Source organism: Sapajus apella, unplaced genomic scaffold (genome assembly GCF_009761245.1).
Source record: "Sapajus apella isolate SASKATOON/1434 unplaced genomic scaffold, GSC_monkey_1.0 scaffold32, whole genome shotgun sequence".
Classification (NCBI taxonomy): domain Eukaryota; kingdom Metazoa; phylum Chordata; class Mammalia; order Primates; family Cebidae; genus Sapajus; species Sapajus apella.
Window position 1 is genome coordinate 9,987,762 of NW_022436972.1, and position 23,609 is coordinate 10,011,370.

At 39.9% G+C, this 23,609-nt stretch overlaps 2 protein-coding genes across 2 annotated transcripts in view; one reads left to right on the forward strand and one right to left on the reverse strand.

Moving 5' to 3' along the window:
- The window catches only part of SPART (spartin), a 66,930-nt gene extending 54,082 nt beyond the window's left edge, over positions 1–12,848 (reverse strand). Inside the window, exon 1 of the mRNA XM_032294468.1 lies at positions 12,681–12,848. The gene's annotated coding sequence lies outside the window, so the exon portion shown is untranslated. The remainder of the gene's footprint in view (positions 1–12,680) is intronic.
- The window catches only part of LOC116562212, a 44,266-nt gene that overhangs the window by 15,007 nt on the left and 5,650 nt on the right, over positions 1–23,609 (forward strand). Inside the window, exon 3 of the mRNA XM_032294345.1 lies at positions 5,438–5,550. Within this exon, the coding sequence (XP_032150236.1) occupies positions 5,438–5,550 (113 nt within the window). The remainder of the gene's footprint in view (positions 1–5,437; positions 5,551–23,609) is intronic.

Here is a 23,609-nt window from a genome sequence, read left to right on the forward strand (position 1 = left end):
TGTTTTACCATGTATGCAAGTGAATCAACTTAATTAACTACATAAATATGGTAAGAATTCTTCTCCTGCTGCCTTCCCCACCAAGCTCTGAATTTTCACATCAATATTTATATTGCTATGTTAGAGTAGGCACTACTTTCACCAGAAAGGGACACTTTTCTATGCTTGGTGGTTAGTCCTTTAATATCTCCATAGACAAAGAACCTTTTGAGATGTCATGCAGGCTTTAAAGTTCCGTAATAACTTGGAAATCTGTGATGGTTAGACAACTCTGTCCAGAAATGTCATGGGAGCTGTCATATTTCTCTAATATTCACATTAGACACAGACATTCTATCATGGAGCTAAAATTTATGGTGTAACAATATTGCACATTAACCTCATAATGTTGTCTGTATCAATTTCAACATTAATATAATGTAACTGTTTCCAGGTGGAAGCAAACCAACTTATATACATGATTTTATTCCAATCTTCTGAAAAACGCATGCCATCTGTATTACCTCAAACTTGTGGGAATAAAATACATTAAACTAAACAGAACTTCAAGTAGTCAAAAGAATCTTGTCTTTTTCAGGATATTTCTGAACTCTCTAAAAGAAAACAAGTTCAATTATAGAATCCAAAATTTTTTAAAACACAAGTACCATCAGAGGAAATTGCTATTAATTTTTAAAACTCACTGTTATGCAAATATTAGATAGAATCACATGAAGGTTCAACTATCAGCATATCAGCACTTTCATATGGTTTCACCTAACAGATCATAGAGTAGTTTGTAAATCCCAGGGAACATTAATTTTTTTTCAATCCTTTGCATCATTTTTATTTATTCATTTATGTATTTATATATTTTCAGATGGAGTTTCACCCTTGTTGCCCAGGCTGGAGAGCAACGATGCAATCTGGGTGCACTGCAACCTCCGCCTCCTCAGTTCAAGAGATTCTCCTCCCTCAGCCTCCCGAGTAGCTGGGATTACAAGCATCCACCATCACACCCAGGTAATATTTATATTTTTAGTAGAAATGGGGTGTCACCATGTTAGTCAGTCTGGCCTCGAATTCCTGACCTCTGGTGATCCATCTCAGCCTCCCAAAGTGCTTACACCATGCCTGACCCCTTTGCATCATTCTAAAACCGTCTTTTTATTCAAATGGATAACTGAAACTGAAAACTTTCTAAACTTTACAAAGTATTTATAGCCACTATTTACATTTTTAGTAATACTACAACTTCATTCATTCTTTCATTTATTTGAGATGGAGTCTCACTCTGTTGCCCAGGCTGGAGTATAGTGGTTGTGATTTCCGCTCACTGCAACCTCTGCTTCCCGGGTTCAAGAGATTCTCCTGCCTCAGCCTCCTGAGTAGCTGGGAATACAGGCACCCACCACCGCACCTGACTAATTTTTGTATTTTTAGTAGAGACAGGGTTTCACCATATAGGCCAGTCTGGTCTGAAACTGCTGACCTCAGGTAATCTGCCTGCCTTGACCTCCCGAAGTGCTGGGATTACAGGTGTGAGCCATTGCGCCCGGCCTACAGCATTCTTATAGTAAGAAAGCTATTACTGATAACTCTATTGTAATCTCCAGATATTTACAATTGCAATTTTTGGTCTTTGGTTTTAAGACAAATTCTTGACTGCATGAATATCAATAATAAAAAGATTTTATGCCTGTGTGATGTTTCAAGGTGGTCAGCACGCTGTGCAAAAATTACCTTGAGTAATGCCTAGAACGCTCCATTATAGGCAGGCATTGTTATCACTCCAACCCTCATACTAGACAATAGGCAAAAATACCCATGTCAGCTGGACGTGGTGGCCCACACCTGTAATCCCAACACTTGGAGGATCACTTGGGTGGATCATCTGAGGTCAGAAGTTTGAGACCAGCCTGGGCAACGTGGCAAAATTTTTTCTTTACTAAAAGTACAAAAATTAGGCATGGTGGTGTCTGTCTATAATCCCAGCTATTCAGGGGGCTGAGGCAGGAGAATTGCTTGCCACCCAGGAGGTAGAGGTTGCAGTTTGCTGCAGTCGCGCCATTGCACTCTAGCCTGGGTGACAGACTGAGACTTCTGTCTCAAAAGAAAAAAAAATACAAAATACGCATGTTATGGAAGAAGAAACAAAGGCTTAGGAGGTGACCAGCTGTGAAGGGGCATGGCTGTACCCAGATCTCACGAGTCATAGCTGTATGACAGTGTATTCACTACATCTTTGTTAGGCAACCTGTCCAGTAGTGACTCAGTTATTGAAACAAGTGCATTTCAATATCATGCTCTGAATGAGACATTGCTCTCAGAGAGGAACATATCTCAGGATGTAGAATCTCTAGTTTCTTTTTCCCCGTGCACTAAACATGTGTCCAGAGCTTCTCAGGTGGGCTCCCTACCACAGTGAAGAGGAAGCTTTTATGGCCTCAGCCAAGTATGGGCCCTGCTCCTCCCCAGGCTAACCCTCAGGGCTGGCTTGGTGCCTAAGATAGCCCACAGCTTGTTGCCCCTCAGCTGCTAGCCCGAAACCAACGGCAGAAAAGCAGACCATAATGTGGAGGAGACTGTTTTTTAATGATATTTTGTTCCTAGGAGATTCTAAAAATTAATACCTTATTCCACTGTTCTTTTGGGTTATGTGAGATTATTTTCCAAAATACTGTCAGTAATTGTCGTCTGTATTAACTAATTTTCTGCTGGTGATTATCAACATCTACCATGTTGATAGGCAGGATTGGCTAAATTGGGCCTCCTTACTCTTTAACATGCATACATATCTTCTGAATATTCAAAAAATACAGATTCAGATTCAACAGGTCTAGGATGGCACCTGAGATGCTGCATTTCTAGAAAGCTCCAAGGGACTGGTCCACAGACCACACCTTGAGAAGCATGGATCGAAAGTACTTCAAACAATCCTTGTATCTGCCTGATGATCTGTGAGAATAGGATTAATCTAAAGATTAGTAATGATTCCTTTTTCTGAAAACAATAACAACCAAAATGATTTCTACTTGATTTTATTTTTCCCTATTTACTTTTTCTATGACAGTAGGGGAATTAAATTGAATTCTCTTTCCTAGAGTTTGGGAATAAATCAGGTGTTGGGTTAAATAAACCCCCCTCTCTCTCTCTCTCTCTCTTGCTCTCTCGCTCTTGCTCTCTCAACTCTAGAGAAATGCTCCCCCTTCTCTGAATTTTCCCATCTACTCTTCTTTGGCTTTGCTTGATCTTTTTTCTCCCATGAAGATTTAGGGTTTTTATTGACCGGAGACAGATTTTAGCAAGAATGTCCCAGTTATTTTAGCTTGTGCAGCTGGTCACATTCTTTTGAAATTGGCCTGAAATTAGATTACTGCTCAAGATAGCCATAAAATAATATCAGCACTCAGTATGTAACTCCGAACTATCTGGCAACTTTGAATCAGCTCTGCCAAGATGGACGTGTCCCAGGGTCTCAGCAGTAATAGTGTTGCAGCCTGTTGGGCTTTTGTTTTTTGTTTTTTACTTTGTATTTTTAAATAAGTACTATAACAAGATGCACAAATAATAGTTTTGAGTATACATCATCCAACTTTCATCAAAGGTAACATCTTACGAAACCATAGTACATTATGAAAGCCAGGAAACTAGCGTTGGTATGTATTTTTAACTAAACTACAGGCCGTATTTTGATTTTACAGTTTTTACATGCACTCTTTTTTTGGGGTGGTAGGGGAGGATATACAGTCATATAAAGTTTTACATATCTGTGTATAGATTCATGTAACCACCATCACAATCTTACTTATTGCTAAAAGTGGGTGTTTGGGATTCTGTCCTGAACGCTATTCTGTTTTCATTCTCCACATTATCCCTGGACCCTCTTATCGGTAATGGTGACTGTAACTATCTTTTCTATTTTGATAAGTCTCAAATGTATAACCTTAACCTCTCTTGAGCGCTGTGTCTCACCATTTCCTAGCTTACTTGTGGACACCCACTGACCATTTTATCTACACAGTGAGCTCCAATATAGCCAAAATTCAACCTGTATTCCTTCATTTTTAAACTAAATAATCTCTATTTGGGGGATTAACACCTTGTGGCCCAAGTCAGAATTCCTAGGGATCATCTTAGAAGCATCCAGCCCCCTAATTCAGCTCCACATACTAAAAACAGCCAACATGCCTAGAGCAGGTACTGCATGCCAGATGCTGTCCCACACCCACTAGAGGGGTCAGCTCACCTTGTTCTGATAGCAGTTGCACGCTTTCTCAGAGATGGATTCGAGTGTCATGAGGCCTGAAACTTGTGTAGTTTCAGGGCCCATTAAAGAAAAAGAACAGAAGATTACAAATATTAGAATTAGTATTTACCAAAGTAAATATTTGGGCTAGTGCAAGTGGGGGGCCCTGAAAATTGACCTTCACTAGATTCATAATCTATCTGCCTTTGAGATAAATGCTATTCTCTGTGATTTTACACTGAGACAATCAAGGAACACAAACCTCCTGCCACAGGGGGCTCATTACCTCTTGCTGTATTTTAACAGAGGTCTCCTGTGTGACCTCTCTGCTGTTAACCAGCCCCCTTCATCTATTCTCTACACTCACCCCAGAGGGATCTGCACATGGGGCCACGTCTCTCTACTGATCTGAAGCTGTTACTGGTTCCTGGTCCCTTTCAGAATAAGAGCTAAACATGTTTTGCATGACTCCCCGTGGCTGTCCCCTCTGACCGTGAAGGTGGCATGATGCTGAACTGCTAGGGGCTTCCACCAACATCCCACAGTTCCTACTCCTTTCCACGTGCCCTTCTGCTGCCAGGACTGCTCTCCTGCCATCTCCTCTGCACGCTGCTCTCTTCATCATTTTATCCAAAGTAGAAATTGCATTTTTGGTTATTTTTAGCTTATAGGGGCAACATATGGTTAAAGTAAAAAAAAAAAAAAAATTATACAATGCCAAAAGAAAAGCACAAAGAATGAGTAAAAACTACCAGAACTTTGACCCCATTTTCTGGGATGAACCACTGTTAAGTGTTTGGTATATAAACTTTTCATTTTTCCTGCCGTGTGTGTGTGTGTGTGTGTGTGTGTGTGTGTGTGTGTGTTCTAGTCTATAAAATTGGAATATGTTACTATGTTATTATTCTTTTTCCTTAATCTTCCAGACTTCTCCCCAAAATGTTACTCATTTTGTTTTGTTTTTGCAAATCTCTTAGATTATTAGTAAAGCCGAGTCTCTCTTACTGGATTTCTTCTCCTGTAAACTGCCTATTGATATGACCCTCTTCTGTATAGAGCATAGATGAAGGTAGTGGTCATGTATGTTGAAATATTTGTCCAGCTTTATCTTTAGTTTTTTGACTTTGTAAGGATGAGAAATTTTAATTTGTATATACTTTTGGATGCCTTTAGAACAATTACCATACCTTTTTTTTTTAATCTCCATAGTTTCAGCATCTAGTACACTATCTGCGATGGAACAGGTGAGCTGGAATATTTGTAGAATGCATGGGTGGACTAAAGACCTATCATCTCACTCTAGATCACCCAGCATGTTGGAGGTAAGAGCTTATCCTCAGTCTCTTTACCCCTTCTCATACAGAACCAACCACCAAATCCTGCAAATTCAACCTTCAAAACGTCTTTACACATCTCACCACCAGCACCGCTCTGTCTGACTTATCATGTCTCACCTGGATTCCTGCAGTAGCTTCCTCTCTCTGGTCTTTCTATGCTAGTGCTTTCTCTATCTGTGACCAGGGTTTTCTAAAACACAATCTGTTCATTTTACTCTCCTGCTTAAAAACCTTGAATGACTCCATAGTGTCTGGAAAAGAAACCTAAATGCTTTAGAAAGGAGTTCAAGGCCCTGCCTAAAATCTGGTCTGACTTCTCTACTCAGCCCCATCTCTTTTTTCTTCTCTCTCTTTACATCTTCTGTTCTCCAGCTCTGCCACACTTTCAGCTGTTCTGGGACAGACCTTATATTTCACAGCTCTTTGCTTATTAGATCCATCTCAAATGTCAGACATTCCGTGAAGTCTTGTCCTGTCTCTGTATCAAAATTATCACACTATTATTACCACCATTAGCACCACCACCCTTACCTGGTATACCTCCCTTTATGCTCTACACTTCCTCAATAATTCAAAGATAAGTTTATATTTCGTTCCCTATTTCAACTTCCTGCCTGTATAGAAACAAATTTCTGGTTCAGCAGTTTCAATGAATCAATCAAATATTTGCACACCTGTTATGTGCAAAGTACTGACTCCGTTTATAATACTCAACTCACTTTTCAGCTGAAATTTTGAGTGCAGCTGCGTTCTGAAAAATTATTAGTTTATAAGAGTGTAAAAATATATGCATTTATAAAAATCTTGGGGGACCTTCTTTTTTGGCTTTAGAGCCCCCCCTCTGTCTCTGTACAAGAGAGCTTCTTCCGTCTTTTTCCTTCTTTCTTGTCTACTAAACTCTCCACTCCTTAAAACCACCCCACATGTGTCCATGTCACTTTATGTAAATTGGCATGAGGACCAAGAACCCTGGTGTTCCTCCACTCATCAGAGCCATATCATTTTGGTGCATGGGACGGGAAAGGAAATTCAATGATCAGACGGAAGCAATCAAACTCCAAATGGTGCTGTAAACCGAACCACACATGGACATGCCATTCTTCTGAGGACCCTTAGATCGACCCCAGGAGGAGTCGTAGTTGCTCTTCCCCATTCAGTGCCCCTTTTCAGCAGGAAGTAGCCAGAAAGAGTTGTCGCCCCAAAACCCCCTAACAGCAGTTAGTGTGGCATCTCCACAGGGGAAAATGTAGGAAAAGAGATCCATGGGAAGTTTTCATTTTTTAAAGCATCTCCAGAAAAGTTTCTTGTATTAAAGCCCTGGCTCTTAGAGCCAGGCCAGCAACCTTTGATATATAAATGTCAGCCATTAGAAACAGGGTCCACCCAAACATGGAGATTCCATGGCCTTCTTGCCCTTTCCCCACATGTTCCTGGCAACATGGCTGACCCCACATATCCCCATTGCATGTAGAACATCATGACTCCCTGCATTTGCATATTAAAAGGCTAGGTTGGGAAGGCCAGCTTTTTCATGGGCTACATGAATGACATGCCTAGTCAAACCAATCCCCTGAGCCCAATGCAAATAAATCACTGCCTCTTCCAACCTCTGCATGTATACCTGGGTAGTATCCTGGCAGGTGGGGACCTTCTCTTTTGGCTTTGGAGCCCCCTTCCCTCTGTCTTTGTACCAGGGAGCTTCTTTCTTCTGTCTTCTCCCTTTCTTCTTGTCTATTAAACTCTCCTTTCCTTAAAGCCATACAAAAAAAAATAGTTAAATTGGGATGAAAAAAGCACTGTAAGCTGCTCTTGGAACAGGAGATCTGAAGCAAACAGGGAGGTAGATGGCAGTGTATTCCCAGCCTTGTTACCTAAGCAAGTGAGAGGGAAGCAGGTCTTCTATTCACCGGTGATATCTTCTCACTCACTATGTGATGATTCAGTCATCTGGCACAATGTCCTCTAGTTAAATTAAAATATGTCTGAGTTTTTGGTCTAAATATAGTAATAGACACAAATATTAAAATCATGTTTCCTAAGCTTTTAAAAAATTATATATTCTCAGAACATGTTGGACAATCATTTGCCTCTGCAAATTTAAGGCACATGACTTAATTGGGTGTTCTCTGTTCTCACTGCAACATGCTTTAGAACTAAATATAAATAAGAAAAGGATTCAATATGCATAATATTAGTAAACCTTGCCCCTACTAAAATAATCATGGCTATAAAACTTTAAGGCTTATCACTTTCTTTCAAGGAAACAGTTGGGCATCTTTTAAACATGTCAACAACAAATAAAATTCTTTCATTTGTTCATTCTTTTCTCCCTTTCAGCATGTTAAGCACTGTATGAGCTGCTGAGATACAGAAATAAACAACAACACAGGTGTGTCCTTTGCTCAACCCCAGGCTTAAATGAGCTTCCAAATGAACACAAACAAATCTGGAAGGCTTCTGAGGAAGAAGGACCATTAAAAAAAGGTAGAGAGAGAATATATTGAGATCATGTTTATTAATCACTGAAATAAAATATTCTCCAAAATTTCAGTGATTCTCCAGCCAATATATTATTACCCCTCCTTATTACGGGTTTACAGCCAAATTCTACCAGATGTACAAAGAGGAGCTGGTACCATTCCTTCTGAAACAATTCCAAACAATACAAAAAGAAGGAATCCTTCCTCACTCATTTTATGAGACTAACATCATCCTGATACCAAAACCTGGCAGAGAAACAACTAAAAAAGAAAACTTCAGGCCAATATCTATGATGAACATAGACGCAATAATCTTCAACAAAATACTGGCAAACTGAATGCAACAGCACATCAAAAAGCTTATCCATCACAATCAAGTAGACTTCATCCCAGGGATAAAAGGCTGATTCAACATACACAAATCTATAAACATAATCCATCCCATAAACAGAACCAAAAACAAAAACCACATGATCATCTCCATAGATGCAGAGAAGGCCTTCAACGAAATTGAACAGCCCTTTATGCTAAAAACTCTCAATAAACTAGGTATGGATGGAACGTATGTCAAAATAATAAAAGCTATTTACAACAAACTCACAGCCAATATCATACTGAACAGGCAAAAGCCAGAAGCATTCCCTTTGAAAACTGGCACTAGACAAGGATGCCCTTTCTCGCCATTCCTATTCAATATAGTATTGGAATTTCTAGCCAGAGCAATCAGGCAAGAAAAAGAAATAAAGCGTATTCAATTAGGAAAAGAGGAAGTCAAATTGTCTCTATTTTGATTTTATATTTAGAAGACCCTATCATCTCAGCCCAAAATCTCCTTAAGCTGATAAGCAACTTCAGCAAAGTCTCAGGATACAAAATCAATGTGCAGAAATCACAAGCATTCCTATACACCAATAACAGACAAATAGAGAGCCAATTGCTACAAAGAGAATAAAATACCTAGGAATATAATTAACAAATAATTTGAAGGATCTCTTCAAGGAGAACTATAAACAACTGCTCAAGGAAATAAGAGAGGACACAAACAGATGGAAAAACATTCCATGCTCCTGGTTAGGAAGAATAAATATCATGAAAATGGCCATACTGACCAAAGTAATTTGTAGATTCAATGTTATTCCCATCAAGCTACCGTATACCTTCTTCACAGAACTGGAAAAACCACCTTAAACTTCATATGGAGCCAAAAGAGAGCCCACATAGCCAAGACAATCCTAAGCAAAAAGAACAAAGCTGGAGGCATCATGCTACCTGACTTCAAACTATATTACAAGGCTACAGTAATCAAAACAGAATGGTACTGGTACCAAAACAGAGATAGAGACCAATGGAACAGAACAGAGGCCTTGGAAGTAACGCCACACATCTACAACCATCTGATCATTGACAAAATTGACAAAAACAAGCAATGGGGAAAGGATTCCCTGTTTAATAAATGGTGTTGGGAGAACTGGCTAGCCATGTGCAGAAATAAACAACAGATACAGAAATAAAAAACAACAACAGAAAGCTGAAACTGGACCCCTTCCTTACACCTTACACTAACATTAACTCCGGGTGGATTAAATAGTTAAACATAAGACCTAACACCATAAAAAAACCTAGGCAATACCATTCAGGACATAGGCATAGGCAAGGACTTCATGACTAAAACGCCAAAAGCAATGGCAACAAAAGCCAAAATAGACAAATGAGATCTAATTAAACTTAAGAGTTTCTGCACAGCAAAAGAAACAATCATCAGAGTGAATTGGCAACCAACAGAATGGGAAACAATTTTTGCAATCTACTCACCTGACAAAGAGCTAATATCCAGAATCTACAAAAAACTAAACCAAATTTACAGGAAAAACAAAACAAAACCCATTCAAAAGTGGGTGAAAGATATGAACAGACACTTTTCAAAAGAGGACATTTATGAGACCAAAGAACATATGAAAAATGCTCATCATCACTGGTCATTAGAGAAATGCAACTCAAAACCACATTGAGATACCATCTCATGCCAGTTAGAATGGTGATCATTAAAAAATCTGGAGACAACAGATGCTGGAGAGGATGTGGAAAAATAGGAACACTTCTACACTGTTGGTGGGAGTGTAAATTAGTTCAACTATTGTGGAAGATAGTATGGCGATTCCCCAAGGACCTAGAAATGGAAATTCCAGCAATCCCATTTGACCCAGCAATCTCATTACTGGGTATATACCCAAAGGATTATAAATCATTCTATTATAAAGACACACACACACACACGTATGTTCATTGCAGCACTGTTTACAATAGCAAAGACCTGAAACAAACCCAAATGCCCATCAATGGTAGACTGGACAAAGAAAATGTGGCACATTTACACCACGGAGTACTTTGCAGCCATAAAAAGGATGAGTCCATATCCTTTGTAGGGACATGGATGAATCTGGAAACCATCATTCTCAGCCAACTGACACAAGAACAGAAAACCAAACACCACATGTTCTCACTCATAGGCAGACATTGAACAATGAGAACACATCAACACAGGATGTGGGGGTCTGTTGGGGGATGGGGGGCTAGGGGAGGGACAGTGGTGGTGGGGAGTTGAGAAGGGATAACATTGGGAGAAATGCCTGATGTAGGTGACAGGGGGATGGAGACAGCAAACCACCATGGCAAGTGTGTACCTATGCAACAATCCTGCAAGATCTGCACATGTACCCCAGAACTTAAAGTATAATAAAAAAAAAAAAAAGAAAAAGAAAAACCCTGCCAATAGAAAGCTGCCTTTCCTAGTAGACTGCATGGAAGTCATACTGTTAGCTGGAACTTAAGATACCTTGCTGGTTTAATCAGTTGGTTACTATGGGTAAATTCAGTATTAAGAAAAGTGAAGCTACCAATATTATAGACATGTTTTACATTTTTCCAATTAGTCGTTACTAAAGCTAATATTAAAAAGCTTAATATATTTCACTCTACATTTTTTGAGCACAAATATAACAGTTTAAAAAATAAATTGACTGGGCATGGTGGCTCACACCTGTAATCCCAGCACTTTGGGAAGCTGAGGCAAGTGGATCACAAGGTCAGGAGGTCGACACTGTCCTGGCCAACATTGTGAAACCTCATCTCTATTAAAAATACAAAAATTAGCTGGATGTGGTAGTGCATGTCTGTATTCCCAGCTACTCTTGAGGCTGAGGCACGAGAATCGCTTGAACCCAGGTGGCAGAGGTTGCAGTGAGCCAAGATGTTGCCACTGCACTCCAGCCTGGTGACAGAGCAAGCTCCATCTCAAAAAAAAAAAAAAAAATTGCAGAACATTTTCTTTAAGTAATACTATTTTTCTCAAAAATTAAATCAGCTATTGATTTTCTTCCAAGATCATTTGCCTCTCATCTTTCTTCCAAGTGTCATCATCTTATCTATTTCAATTTTTATAAAACTTTAAACAGCAAGAGGCCAGGCAAAATGAAAAAACATAACGTATTAATTCATTTAGTCCCTTAAAAGCCGTATCAGAAGCGGTAGTTGAAAAAAATAGTATACTCTTCATGATCATATATAATGATCTTAGTACTAGCAGATATATAAGTACGATGGCATTTAACACAATTTTGTCTCCAAATTTTGCTGTGGTTTTATTAATGCCTTTTTGTTAGCTCTGAATTTTTTTCTTTTTTCTTTTTTTACAAACCAATTACATTCTTTATTTTAAAATATTCCATTAAGTTATTATTGACCGTAGTTAATCTGTTGTGCTACCAAAGAGTAGGTCTTTTTTTTTTTTAATCGTACTTTAGGTTCTGAGGTACATGTGCTGATCATGCAGGATTGTTGGATAGGTACATACTTGGCAAGGTGGTTTGCTTTCTCCATCCCCCCGTCACCTGTAACTGGCATTTCTCCCGATGTTATCCCTCCCAACCTCCCCCCTCCTGCTGTCCCTCCCTTAGTCCCCCCACCACCAACCCCAGTGTGTAATGCTCCCCTCCCTTGAGTTTAAATTTTAATCTAGAACAATAACTGATTTATCCCAGCTGCCGATGACTGCCTGGAATGTGGTTTGGAGCATCTCCAAATCCAATGTACTTTCCCCCCAAGAAAACATAGGAAGATCTCTCTGCTCAGGCTTGGAAATTCATAAAGATCAGGTTTCCATCCTTTATTTCAGGGTGACTTTAATGTAATTCCATGCCCACTGACTGCCTTTACCTACAGGTAAAGTAACAAACAAAGGACCCAACTCTCAGGAACTCTCTCTCTGGTCTGCTTTATGTTGTCATTTTTCCTCATTGCCCTCTCATTCATTCAGTAATTCACCAAATATTTATGAAGCCTTCATTGTGTGCAAGGCAGTGAACTCCACACTGTAGGAAGAGTGAAGCCATGGAGGTCTCGGGCCTGACTCTTCATACCTTTGCCTTTCTGTTGAATTGAACTTTCTGTTAAGTTTAAAATACACAATAGAACTTTGACGATGTTGAGGACCGGTCGGGGATGGAATGGAAAACCAGCGCTTAAAAATAAAGCTCCTCCGGCCCCGCACAATACCTTTAGAAAGAATGAGGGTTATTATAGAGCATAAATAAAACAGTAGTGATTAATAGTGATAATAAAGTTTATCTCTTTACTCACCCAAGAGCAATCCTTTTGGGGCAAATCACCTATGATTTCCTTCCAGGATTGAAGAAAGCATGCACAGACGGAGTGTGGGGGCTGGTGCTGGTGCTGAGCCTGGCATGGGAAGGGAGGAAACAAGAGTGAAAAGACTCTTTCATTCCCCTGGCAAAGGCAGCCTTGCAGCTGGGGCCACGGTCTGTGGTGCCGATCCATCTGCTGGGCCGTCGCCTCCCGAGAGAGCGTGTGTTCCTCCAACCATGCGCGTCTTAGCACCAGTCTCTGGCAGGAGCCAGGAGATGAGGAAGACAAATGATTCACATAACTTCAAAAAATGTGGATAATCACTTTATTTTTCTCCCAAACCAAGAATATCTACTCAATATAAACTTTTATCTGAGATCTCTCTTCCGCAGACCCAGGATCCTGAGCTTGCCGTCTAACCTGGCAGGTCAGTAAAACCTTACCCCGTTCAGGTCCTCACCTGTAAAATGAGAAGGTGGCAGCAGAGGTTCCAAAGGCTCCTTCCAAATGAAAACAAATACAATTTTTACGTCAGTAGAATTTCAAGGGGCTCACACTTGACTATTACCAAAGAGATAAAGAATTATTTGTTTATCTTTCTGTGAGTCTTTTTCTATCATTTTAGCTCACTTATTTCTACTTATTGACCCCAGTTTTGTATTTCTTATTTCTTCTCTTAACAGCACTGGATTAAAACAAGCAAAAATTTAAAGATTAATATCCTTTTAAAACATTTTAGACATACACCAGACACACACACATGTGCACGCGTGTGCACACACACACACCCCTTGCATGTAGATGAAGCAGCTAGAAATGAAAGGCTAACTGAAACATAATTCCAGTGATTCTCAAACTTTAGTAGGCATTAAAATCACCTGGAAGATTTGTTAAAATGCATTTTGCTGGGCATCAACCCAGAGTTTTAAAGTTGCTAAATAAGGTGGAGTACCAAAATTAACATTTCTTACAGGTTCCAAGTAACACAGATGTTGCCAGTCTGGGACCACAATTTGAAAACTACAGCTAGTGCTCGACTTACAACCACGATTGGCTCTGACAGACTGGTCGTAACACGATTTGGTCGTAAGTTGAGTAGGCTAAATGCACGCGGAGATGGTAGTGCTGCTGGAAGCTGGTCCACACTGTCGTACGCCCAGCTGGGCAACGTTTGCGCTGCCAGACACGGAGCAGTCGTGGCTAGCGATTGTGGTCGTAAAGTCGAATGGTCGTAAGTTGCATAGGTCGTTAAGTCGATCAATACCTGTACTACTTTGTATCACAGCTTCCAAGGAGACTCCAGTGTGTGTCCTGTGTGTATCTTCTCTATGTGTGTATGTTCTGTATATATATGTGATCAGTATCTCCAATGTATGTTCTCATCTGATCCCTTAAAGTCATGATGCTCCTCAGGCAATAGTTTCTTCCCTCTACTGTTTGTAGTTGTCACCAATTTGAGATGGCAGTGGTGTTTTTCTTTGTGGCAAAGCACTTTCCATCTATTACTAATTGATTGCCTACTGATTTATTGGTTCCCTATTTCATTGCAAGGATTTCAAGCCGCTGTATAACTTGCATTTTAACATCTAGCATGACATTTCCCCTTTGTTTAGTTTCATTTTTGTGGCAGATTAAGAACTCCCACCAGCACACATTCCCATTTAAATCCCCCAGTCATTGTAGTCCAAAACTCTTTACCAGAAATTCTGCATGCCCGTGAGGGAATGTGTTCTCTTCCCAGGTCCACTAGGGGGGGGTGTAGTTTTAAGGGCAAGAACTTCCCAGCGCCATGCCCCCATCCCATGCCTTTCCATCCGGGAGATTTAATGGTCTTTGTTTTAAATTTTTACAAGAACCAAAGGTCAGTCACTCCAGTGGAAGTTCAAAGAACTCCTTTCATTGGCCAGGGGTCTTGGAGTAGGTAGGAATTCCTCCCAGGTTTAAAGTCCCCTTCTTCCACAACTCTTTGGACTCCATGTTTGGATCCCCTTGAACACTCCCTTCATGGAAGCTGTCTTTTTCTCTCCTGAAATTCCCCCTCTGGGGTCCCCTTCCATCCAATGTGGAAGCTGTCTTTCCTCTCTTGGATTCTGTCTTTCTGGATTCTCTCACTCAGTGTGAGATGAGCTTTCCTTCTCTGGTTTTCCCCCTCTGGGAACCCTTCTCACTCAGTGTGAGAGTGGCTTTTCTTTCTCTCATTCTGTGAGAGCTAGCTGCGTCTTTCTCTCGCTTTTTCCTTTTGCTCTCTCTGCCTAAATAAATCACTTTTCTACAAAAACTTTTTGAGTCCGGTATTTACTTTACGAGCACACTGTGCCATGGTCTCCTCTCCCATTCTTAGGTGAGTGAAAGACCAAGAGCCTGGAGAAACGTCCTCTCAGGGTAGCTAAGCATGGCCCTGCAGCCCAAAACCCAGCAACACTCAGAAAACACATGCACACACATGCACACAATGAAGATTGAGAGTCCACTCAACTCAGGGTGACAAGGTGGAGCCTTTGCAGTGCATTTAGTTAATGCTAATAGAGTTGCAGCATAGCATAATTGTACCAAGTTTCCATCTTTGCCCTGAGCAGTATATGAGCCTGAAATTGTAGAAGAAAGGATTCTGTAGACAGATTTATTTTGTGATATTTGGGTAGACAGTTCTTATTAACATAGAACAACTTTATACCAACTATAGAAAATGCTTTTCAATGAATCCTCCTTGACAATTTGTTCTTAGGTTCTTGTCTTCTAAGAGAGATCTGTAGAATAAATTATCCTGGGAAGTGTGTGGTATGGCACATAAAGAGGAAAGAGTGGTTATTTGTATTAAATAAAAACTGTAACCGATTTTTAAAAGATACTTACATGACTTAATCTCTGGTAGAGTGCCAACATTAAAACTAATTAACAATTATGAGGGCTTATTAGCAGTCCTCTCTCAAGGTGAGGAAACAAGATCTGTTCTTCAGCACTGCCTTCTGCTACCTGCCTGCTCCTTCCCATCTCGCTTTCTACCCACACAGAGGGTCTTGGCATTTGGCAGGAAGAAAAATGACTTAGGAGGCCTAAAGCAGAAGGCTGCTGCTGTTGCTGGTGATTGATGGGTCTGGGTAATTTCACCTCTGGTGTCAAAAAGACCTAATTTTCATTTGCAAACTGCTTGCTGAAGCCAGCCACCTATCTCAGCCCTACCAAGTTTAGCCCACTCTTGACCCTCGCAGGCATTAGGCATTTCTTTCCCATTCACAGTTATCTATAACTTTTGTTTTTGAGTTGCACATATGTTTGTAGCATGTGGTATGTTTCTGCATGTATGTGTATGTGTGTGAATCTGGGGTGAAGATGACTGAGCTTCAGGTCTCACTAGCCTAGATAGAACTTCAACTCTTCCTTTAAAACAGCTTGACTATATCAAATAATTTTTTTTAAAAGCTGCTCACTAATGATATTTTTGACACTTCACATTTCAATAAATATCTATAATATCTTGCTGATATGATTTGGTTGTGTCCCCACCCAAATCGAATCTTGAATTCCCACGTGTTGTGGGAGGCACCTGGTGGGAGGTAGTTGAATCACAGGGGCAGGTCTTTCCCAAGCTGTTCTTGTAATAGTGAGTAAGTCTCACGAGATCTGATGGTTTTATAAGGGAGAGTTGCCCTGTGCAAGCTCTCTCTTTGCCTGCTACCATCCGTGTAAGACGTGACTTGCTCGTCCTTGCCTTCCGCCATGATTGTGAGGCCTCCCAGCCACATGGAACTGTAAGTCCATTAAACCCTTTTTCCTGTATAAATTACCCAGTCCTGGGTATGTCTTTATCAGCAGTGTGAAAATGAACTAATACACTTACTAAAGAGATTCTAATATCACAAAAAAGTTATTTGATGCGTTACCTTGACTGTAGAAGCGGTGTTGTGAATTATGACTGTGGGCAGGAGCTATAGTGTTACTCTGTGTCTTCTACTAGTATAGATTGGTGGAGACCAGAATATTAATTTTTGTAAATTTCTTATGTTTTTTAAATTTACTTGTTTATTTTTTTAAGATAGGATCTTACTCTGTCACTCAGGCTGGAGTGTAGTGGGAACTCAACACAGCATCAACCTCTTGGGCTCAGGTGCTGGGCTACCACAGCAGTGACCTCCTGGGCTCCCATCTCAGCCCCCTGAATAGCTGGAACTACAGTGCCCACCACCACACCCAACTAATTTTTGTATTTTTTGTGGAGACGAGATTTTGCCATGTTGCCCAGGGTGGTCTTGAACTCCTGGGCTCAAATGATCTACCTGCCTCAGCCTCCCAAAGTGTTAGGATTAGAGGTGTGAGCCACTGTGCCCAGCTATGTTTAATTTCTTAATTAGATAGAGGCATGAGAGTGGTCATTCTTTTTGTACATGTAAATGTCTGATTTATTTCTATTGCCATTTATAATGCAAAGATAGATACTTCCTAATTAGTTACTCTGGTCAGGAATATTATTTATTTATAGAGCTGATGATATTATGTGACTTTTGTGAACTGATCTGCTTCTTGGTTTTGTTTCTGTTCTAAATTTAGCTTTTCACTTAGTTGTAACCTTGAGCAAAATCAAACAGAGGTTTGATTGTTTTTAACTTTTTGATGGATAGTCAAGAAGATAACGGCCTTTATACAGTTGAAGCTGTTCAAAAACACAACTCCTCCGAGAAGCTACTAAGAATTGGATCCATTCAAAGCTGAAACTGTTGTTCTTATCTGTTTGGTAAATCTAGATTAGACTTTTTGCAATTTGTGATGTAATGGTATACACTTACCATGGAGTTGCTGAGACAATTAGCATTAAGGATTGATCCCTTGTGGTATGACATAGTCTCAGAGAAGGCAAGGGAGGTAGCCTAGGGAGGGAATAGCTGTCAAGTCCTTTCTTGCCTTTACTGCTTATGAGATAATAGGATTCTTCAGAAGTATCCTCTCTCCCCACATATTGAGTGAGTCCCACCACCGTTAAGTCCAGACACATACTTGTTTTCCAGAGAGGATGCTTAATGACCAACATACTTCGTCCAGCTGGAGCCCCTGGCACTAAAGACCAGGGGAGAAATTCAACTCTTTTGAAAGATGCCAGGCCATGTAAACAAGAATAGTATTTCTAAATAGTAAAATGTTATTAGCCATGGAGACAATTTTACTCCTTCATCCTGTAGTATCGATCTCCTGGGCTCAGGTGCTGGGCTCCGAATATATGCATAAATACTGATAATAATAACAATGATCATGATAATGTAACTCTTATACATCTAGGGATTATCTGCTTATTTTCAGAGCAAAGTCATGTTCCAGAGGCAGAATTCAGCAGCCAGAGAAGTTTTAAAAAGTGAGTACATTCTTTATTTTTAGTTGATAAAGAACATTAGAGGGATATGACTCAGACTGTGGGGCAACAACTTTTAAAAAGTGTTTCTCACTCCACTGTCCCTCCCTCCCTTCCTTCCTTCCTTCCTTCCTTCCTTCCTTCCTTCCTTCCTTCCTTCCTTCCTTCCTTCCTCTCTCTTTCTTTCTTTCTTTTTCTTTTGTTCATTCACACATAAACCCTTCTTTATTGCCATTCCTCAAATAGGTGTGTTTGTTACATAGGTATACATGTGCCATGGTGGTTTATGGCACCGATCAACCTGTCATCTGCATTAGATATTTCTCCTAATACTATCCCTTCCTTACCCCCCACACCAACCCTGGACAGGCCCTGGTGTGTGATGTTTCCCTCCCTGTGTCCATGTGTTCTCGTTGTTCACCTTCCACTTATGGGTGATAATATGTGGTGTTTGGTTTACTGTTTCTGTGTTAGTTTGCTGAGAATGATGGTTTCCAGCTTCATCCATGTCCCTTCAAAGGACATGAACTCATCCTCTTTATGGCTGCATAGTATTCCATGGTGTATATGTGCCAAATTTTCTTTATTCAGTCTATCATTGATGAGCATTTAGGTTGGTTCCAAGTCTTTGCTATTGTGAAGAGGGCTGCAATAAACATACATGTGCATGTGTCTTTATAGTAGAATGATTTATAATCCCAGTAATGGGATTGCTGGGTCAAATGATATTTCTGGTTCTAGATCCTTGAGGAATGGCCACACTGCCTTCCACAATGGTTGAACGAATTTAAATTCCCACCAACAGTGTAAAGGTGTTCCTATTTCTCCACATCCTCTCCAGCATCTGTTGTTTCCTGACTTTTTAATGATCACCATTCTAAATGGCATGAGATGGTATCTCAATGTGGTTTTGATTTGCATTTCTCTAATAAACAGTGATGATGAGCTTTTTTTCATATGTTTGTTGGCCACATAAATATCTTCTTTTGAGAAGTGCCTGTTCATATCGTTTGCTCACCTTTTGATGGGATATTTTTTCTTGTAAATTTGTTTAAGTTCTTTGTAGATATTGGATATTAGCCCTTTGTCAGATGGATAGATTGCAAAAATGTTCTCCCCTTCTGTAGGTTGCCTGTTCACTCTGATGATAGTTTCTTTTGCTGTGCAGAAGCTCTTTTGTTTAATTAGATTCCATTTGTCAATTTTGGCTTTTGTTGCCGTTGCTTTTGGTGTTTTAGTCATGAGGTCTTTGGCCATGCCTATATCCCGAATGGTATTGCCTAGCTTTCTTCTAGGGGTTTTATGGTTTTAGGGCTTACATTTAAGTCTCTAATCCATCTTAGGTTAATTTTAGTGTAAGGTGTAAGGAAAGGGTCCAGTTCAGTTTTCTGCATATGGGTAGCCAGTTTTCCCAACGCCATTTATTAAGTAGGGAATCCTTTCCTCATTGTTTGTTTTTGTCAGGTTTGACAAAGATCAGGTGATTGTAGATGTGTGGTGTTATTTCTGAGGCCTCTGTTCTGTTCCATTGGTCTGCATAGCTGTTTTGGTACCAGTAGCATGCTGTTTTGGTTATTGTAGCCTTGTAGTAGAGTTTGGAGTCAGGTAGTGTGATGCCTTCAGCTTTGTCTTTTGGGTTCAGATTATCGTGGCTATATGGGCTATTTTTTGGTTCCATATGAAATTTAAAGTATTTTTTTTTCTAATTCTGTGAAGAAAGTCAATGGTAGCTTGATGGGGATAGCATTGAATCTACAAATTACTTTGGTCAGTATGGCCATTTTCATGATATTTATTCTTCCCAGTCATGAGAATGGAATGTTTCTCCATCTGTTTGTGTCCTCTCTTATTTCCTTGAGAAGTGGTTTGTAGTTCTCCTTGAAGAGGTCCTTCACATCCTTTGTAAGTAATATTCCTAAGTATTTTATGCTCTTTGTAGCAATTGTAAATGGGAGTTCACTCATGATTTGGCTCTTTGGTGTATAGGAATGCTTGTAATTTTTGCACATTGATTTTGTATCCTGAGACTTTGCTGAAGTTGCTTATCAGCTTAAGGAGATTTTGGGCTGAGACGATGGGGTTTTCTAAATATACAATCATGTCATCTGCAAACAGAGACAATTTGACTGCCTCTCTTCCTATTTGAATGCTCTTTCTTTCTTTTGGTTGCCTGATTGCCCTGGTCAGAACTTCCAATACTATGTTGAATAGGAGTGGTGAGAGAGGACATTCTTCTCTTGTGCCAGTTTTCAAAGGGAATGTTTCCAGCTTTCGCCCATTCAGTATGATATTGGCTGTGGGTTTGTTATAAATAGCTCTTATTATTTTGAGATATATTCCATCATACCTAGTTCACTGAGAGTTTTTATCATGAAGGGGTGGTGAAATTTATTGAAGCCCCTTTTCTGCATTGATTGAGATGATCATGTGGTTTTTGTCATTGGTTCTTATGTGATGTATTATGTTTATTGATTTGCATATGTTGAACCAGCCTTGCATCCCAGGAATGAAGCCGACATGATCATGGTAGGTAAGCCTTTTGATGTGCTGCTGGATTAGGTTTGCCAGTATTTTATAGAGGATTTTTGCATCAATGTTCATCAGGGATATTGGCCTGACATTTTCTTTTTGTGTGTGTGTCTCTGTCAGGTTTCAGTATTAAGATGATGCTGGCCTCATAAAATGAGTTAAGGAGGAGTTTCTCTTTTTCTGTGGTTTGGAATAGTTTCAGAAGGAATGGTACCAACTCCTCTATGTACTTCTGGTAGAATTTGGCTGTGAATCTCTGTGGTCCAGGGCTTTTTATTGGTTGATAGGTTATTAATTACTTCCTCAATTTCAGAAACTGTTATTGATCTATTCAGGGATTTGACTTCTTCCTGTTTAGTCTTGGGAAGATGTATGTGTCCAGGAATTTATCCATTTCTTCTTGATTTTCTAGTTTATTTGCATAGAGGTGTTTCTAGTATTCTCTGATGGTAGTTTGTATTTCTGTGGAATCAATGGTGATATCCCCTTTATCATTTTTTATTTTGTCTATTTGATTCCTCTCTCTTTTCTTCTTTATTAGTCTAGCTAGTGGTCTGTTTTGTTAATCTTTTAAAAAATCCAGCTCCTGGATTCATTGATTTTTTGAAGATTTTTCATGTCTCTTTCTCTTTCAGTTCTGCTCTGATCTTAGTTATTCTTGTCTTCTGCTAGCTTTTGAATTTCTTTGCTCTTGCTTCTTTAGTTCTTTCAATTGTGATGTTAGGATGTTGATTTTAGATCTTTCCTTCTTTCTCCTGTGGGCATTTAGTGCTATAAATTTCCCTCTAAACACTGCTTTAGCTGTGTCCCAGAGATTCTGGTAAGTTGTGTCTTTGTTCTCATTGGTTTCAAAGAACTTATTTAGTTCTACCTTAATTTTGTTATTTATCCAGTAGTCATTCAGGAACAGCCTATTCAGTTTCCATGTAGTTGTGTGGTTTTGAGTGAGTTTCTTAATCCTGACTACTAACATGATTACACTGTGGTCTGAGATACTGTTATAATTTCTGTTCTTTTGTATTTGCTGAGGAGTGTTTTACTTCCAATTATGCGGTTGATGTTAGAACAAGTGTGATGTGGTACTGAGGAGAATGTATATTCTGTGTATTTGGAGTAGAGAGTTCTGTAGATGTCTGTTAGATCCACTTGGTCCAGAGCTGAGTTCAAGTCCTGAATATTGTTAATTTTCTGTCTTGTTGATCTAATATTGACAGTGGGGTGTTAAAGTCTCCCACTATTACTGTGTGGGAGTCTAAGTCTCTTTGTAGGTCTCTAAGAACTTGCTTTCTGAATCTGGATGCTTCCGTATTTGGTGCATATATATTTAGAAGAGTTAGCTCTTCTTGTTGCATTGATTCCTTTACCGTTATGTAATGCCTTTCTTTGACTTTTTTGGTCTTTGTTGGTTTAAAGTCTGCTTTATCAGAGACAAGGATTTCCACCTATTTTTTTTTCTTGGTAAATATTCCTCCATCCCTTTATTTTGAGCCTGTATGTGTCTTTGCAGGTGAGATAGGTCTCCAGAAAACAGCATACCAATGGGTCTTGACTCTTTATCCAATTTGCCAGTCTGTGTCCTTTAATTGGGACATTTAGCCTGTTTACATTTAAGGTTAATACTGTTATATGTGAATTTGATCCTGTCATTATGATGCTAGCTGGTTATTTTGCCCATTAGTTGATGCAGTTTCTTCATAGTATCAATGGTGTTTGCAATTTGGTATGTTTTTGCAGTGCCTGGTACTGGTTTTTCCTTTCTATATTTAGTGCTTCCTTCAGGAGCACTAAGCTTCAGTGGGCTCCACCCAGCTTGAAATTCCTGGCAGCTTTGTTTACATTTTGAAGGGAAAACCATCTACTCAAGCCTCAGTAACAGCAGACACCCCTGCCCCCACCAAGCTCAAGCATCCCAAGTTGATTTCAGACTGCTGTGATGGCAGTGAGAATTTCAAGCCAGTGGATCTTAGCTAGCTGGGCTCTGTGGGTGTGCGATCCACTAGCTAGATCACTTGGCTCCCTGACTTCAGCCCTTTTCCAGGGGAGTGAACTGTTCTGTCTCGCTGGTGTTCCAGATGCCAATGGGGTATGAAAAAAAACTCCTGCAGTGTCAGCTCAGTGTCTGCCCAAATGGCTGCACAGTTTTGTGCTTGAAACACAGGGCCCTGGTGGTGTAGGCACCCAATGAAATATCCTGGTCTCTGGGTAGTGAATACCATAGGAAAAGCATAGTATTTGGGTCAGAGTGCACAGTTCCTCATGGCACAGTCCTTTATGGCTTCCCTTGGCTAGGGGAGGGAGTTCCCCTACCCCTTGTGCTTCCTGCATGAGGCAATGCCCCACCCTGCCTCTGCTTACCCTGCTTGGGCTACACCCACTGTCTAACTGGTCCCAATGAGATGAGATGGGTACCTCAGTTGGAAATGCAGAAATCACCTGCCTTCTGCATTGATCTCACTGGGAGCTACAGACAAGAGGAGTTCCTAATGAGCCATCTTGCCAGCCACCCCAGCTTTGTATAGTTACTACTACTAGTGAGTTTTACACCTTCAAGTGATTATTTATTGCTCATTAATTTTTTTTTCTTTCTAATTAAAGTACTTTTTTTTAGCCTTTATTGTAGGACAGGTCTGGTATTGATGAAATCCCTCAACTTTTGTTTTGTCTGGGAACATCTTTATTTTCCCTTCATGTCTAAGTATATTTTCACCAGATACACTATTCTAGGTTAAAAGTATTTTTTTTGTTGTTGTTGTTGTTGTTGTTTTTGTCCTTTAGCACTTTACCACTTTCTCCTGGCCTGTAAGGTTTCTGATGAAAAGTCTGCTGTCAGATGTATTGGAGCTTCATTGTATGTTATTTGTGTTTCTTTCTCTTGCTGCTTTTAGGATTCTTTCTCTATTCTTGACCTTTGGGAGTTTGACTAGTAAATGCCTTGAGGTAGTCTTCTTTGGATTAAATCTGCTTGGTGTTCTATAACCTTCTCGTACTTGGATATTGATATATTTCCACAGGTTTTAAAAGGCCTCTGTTGTTATCCCTTTGAATAAACTTTCTTT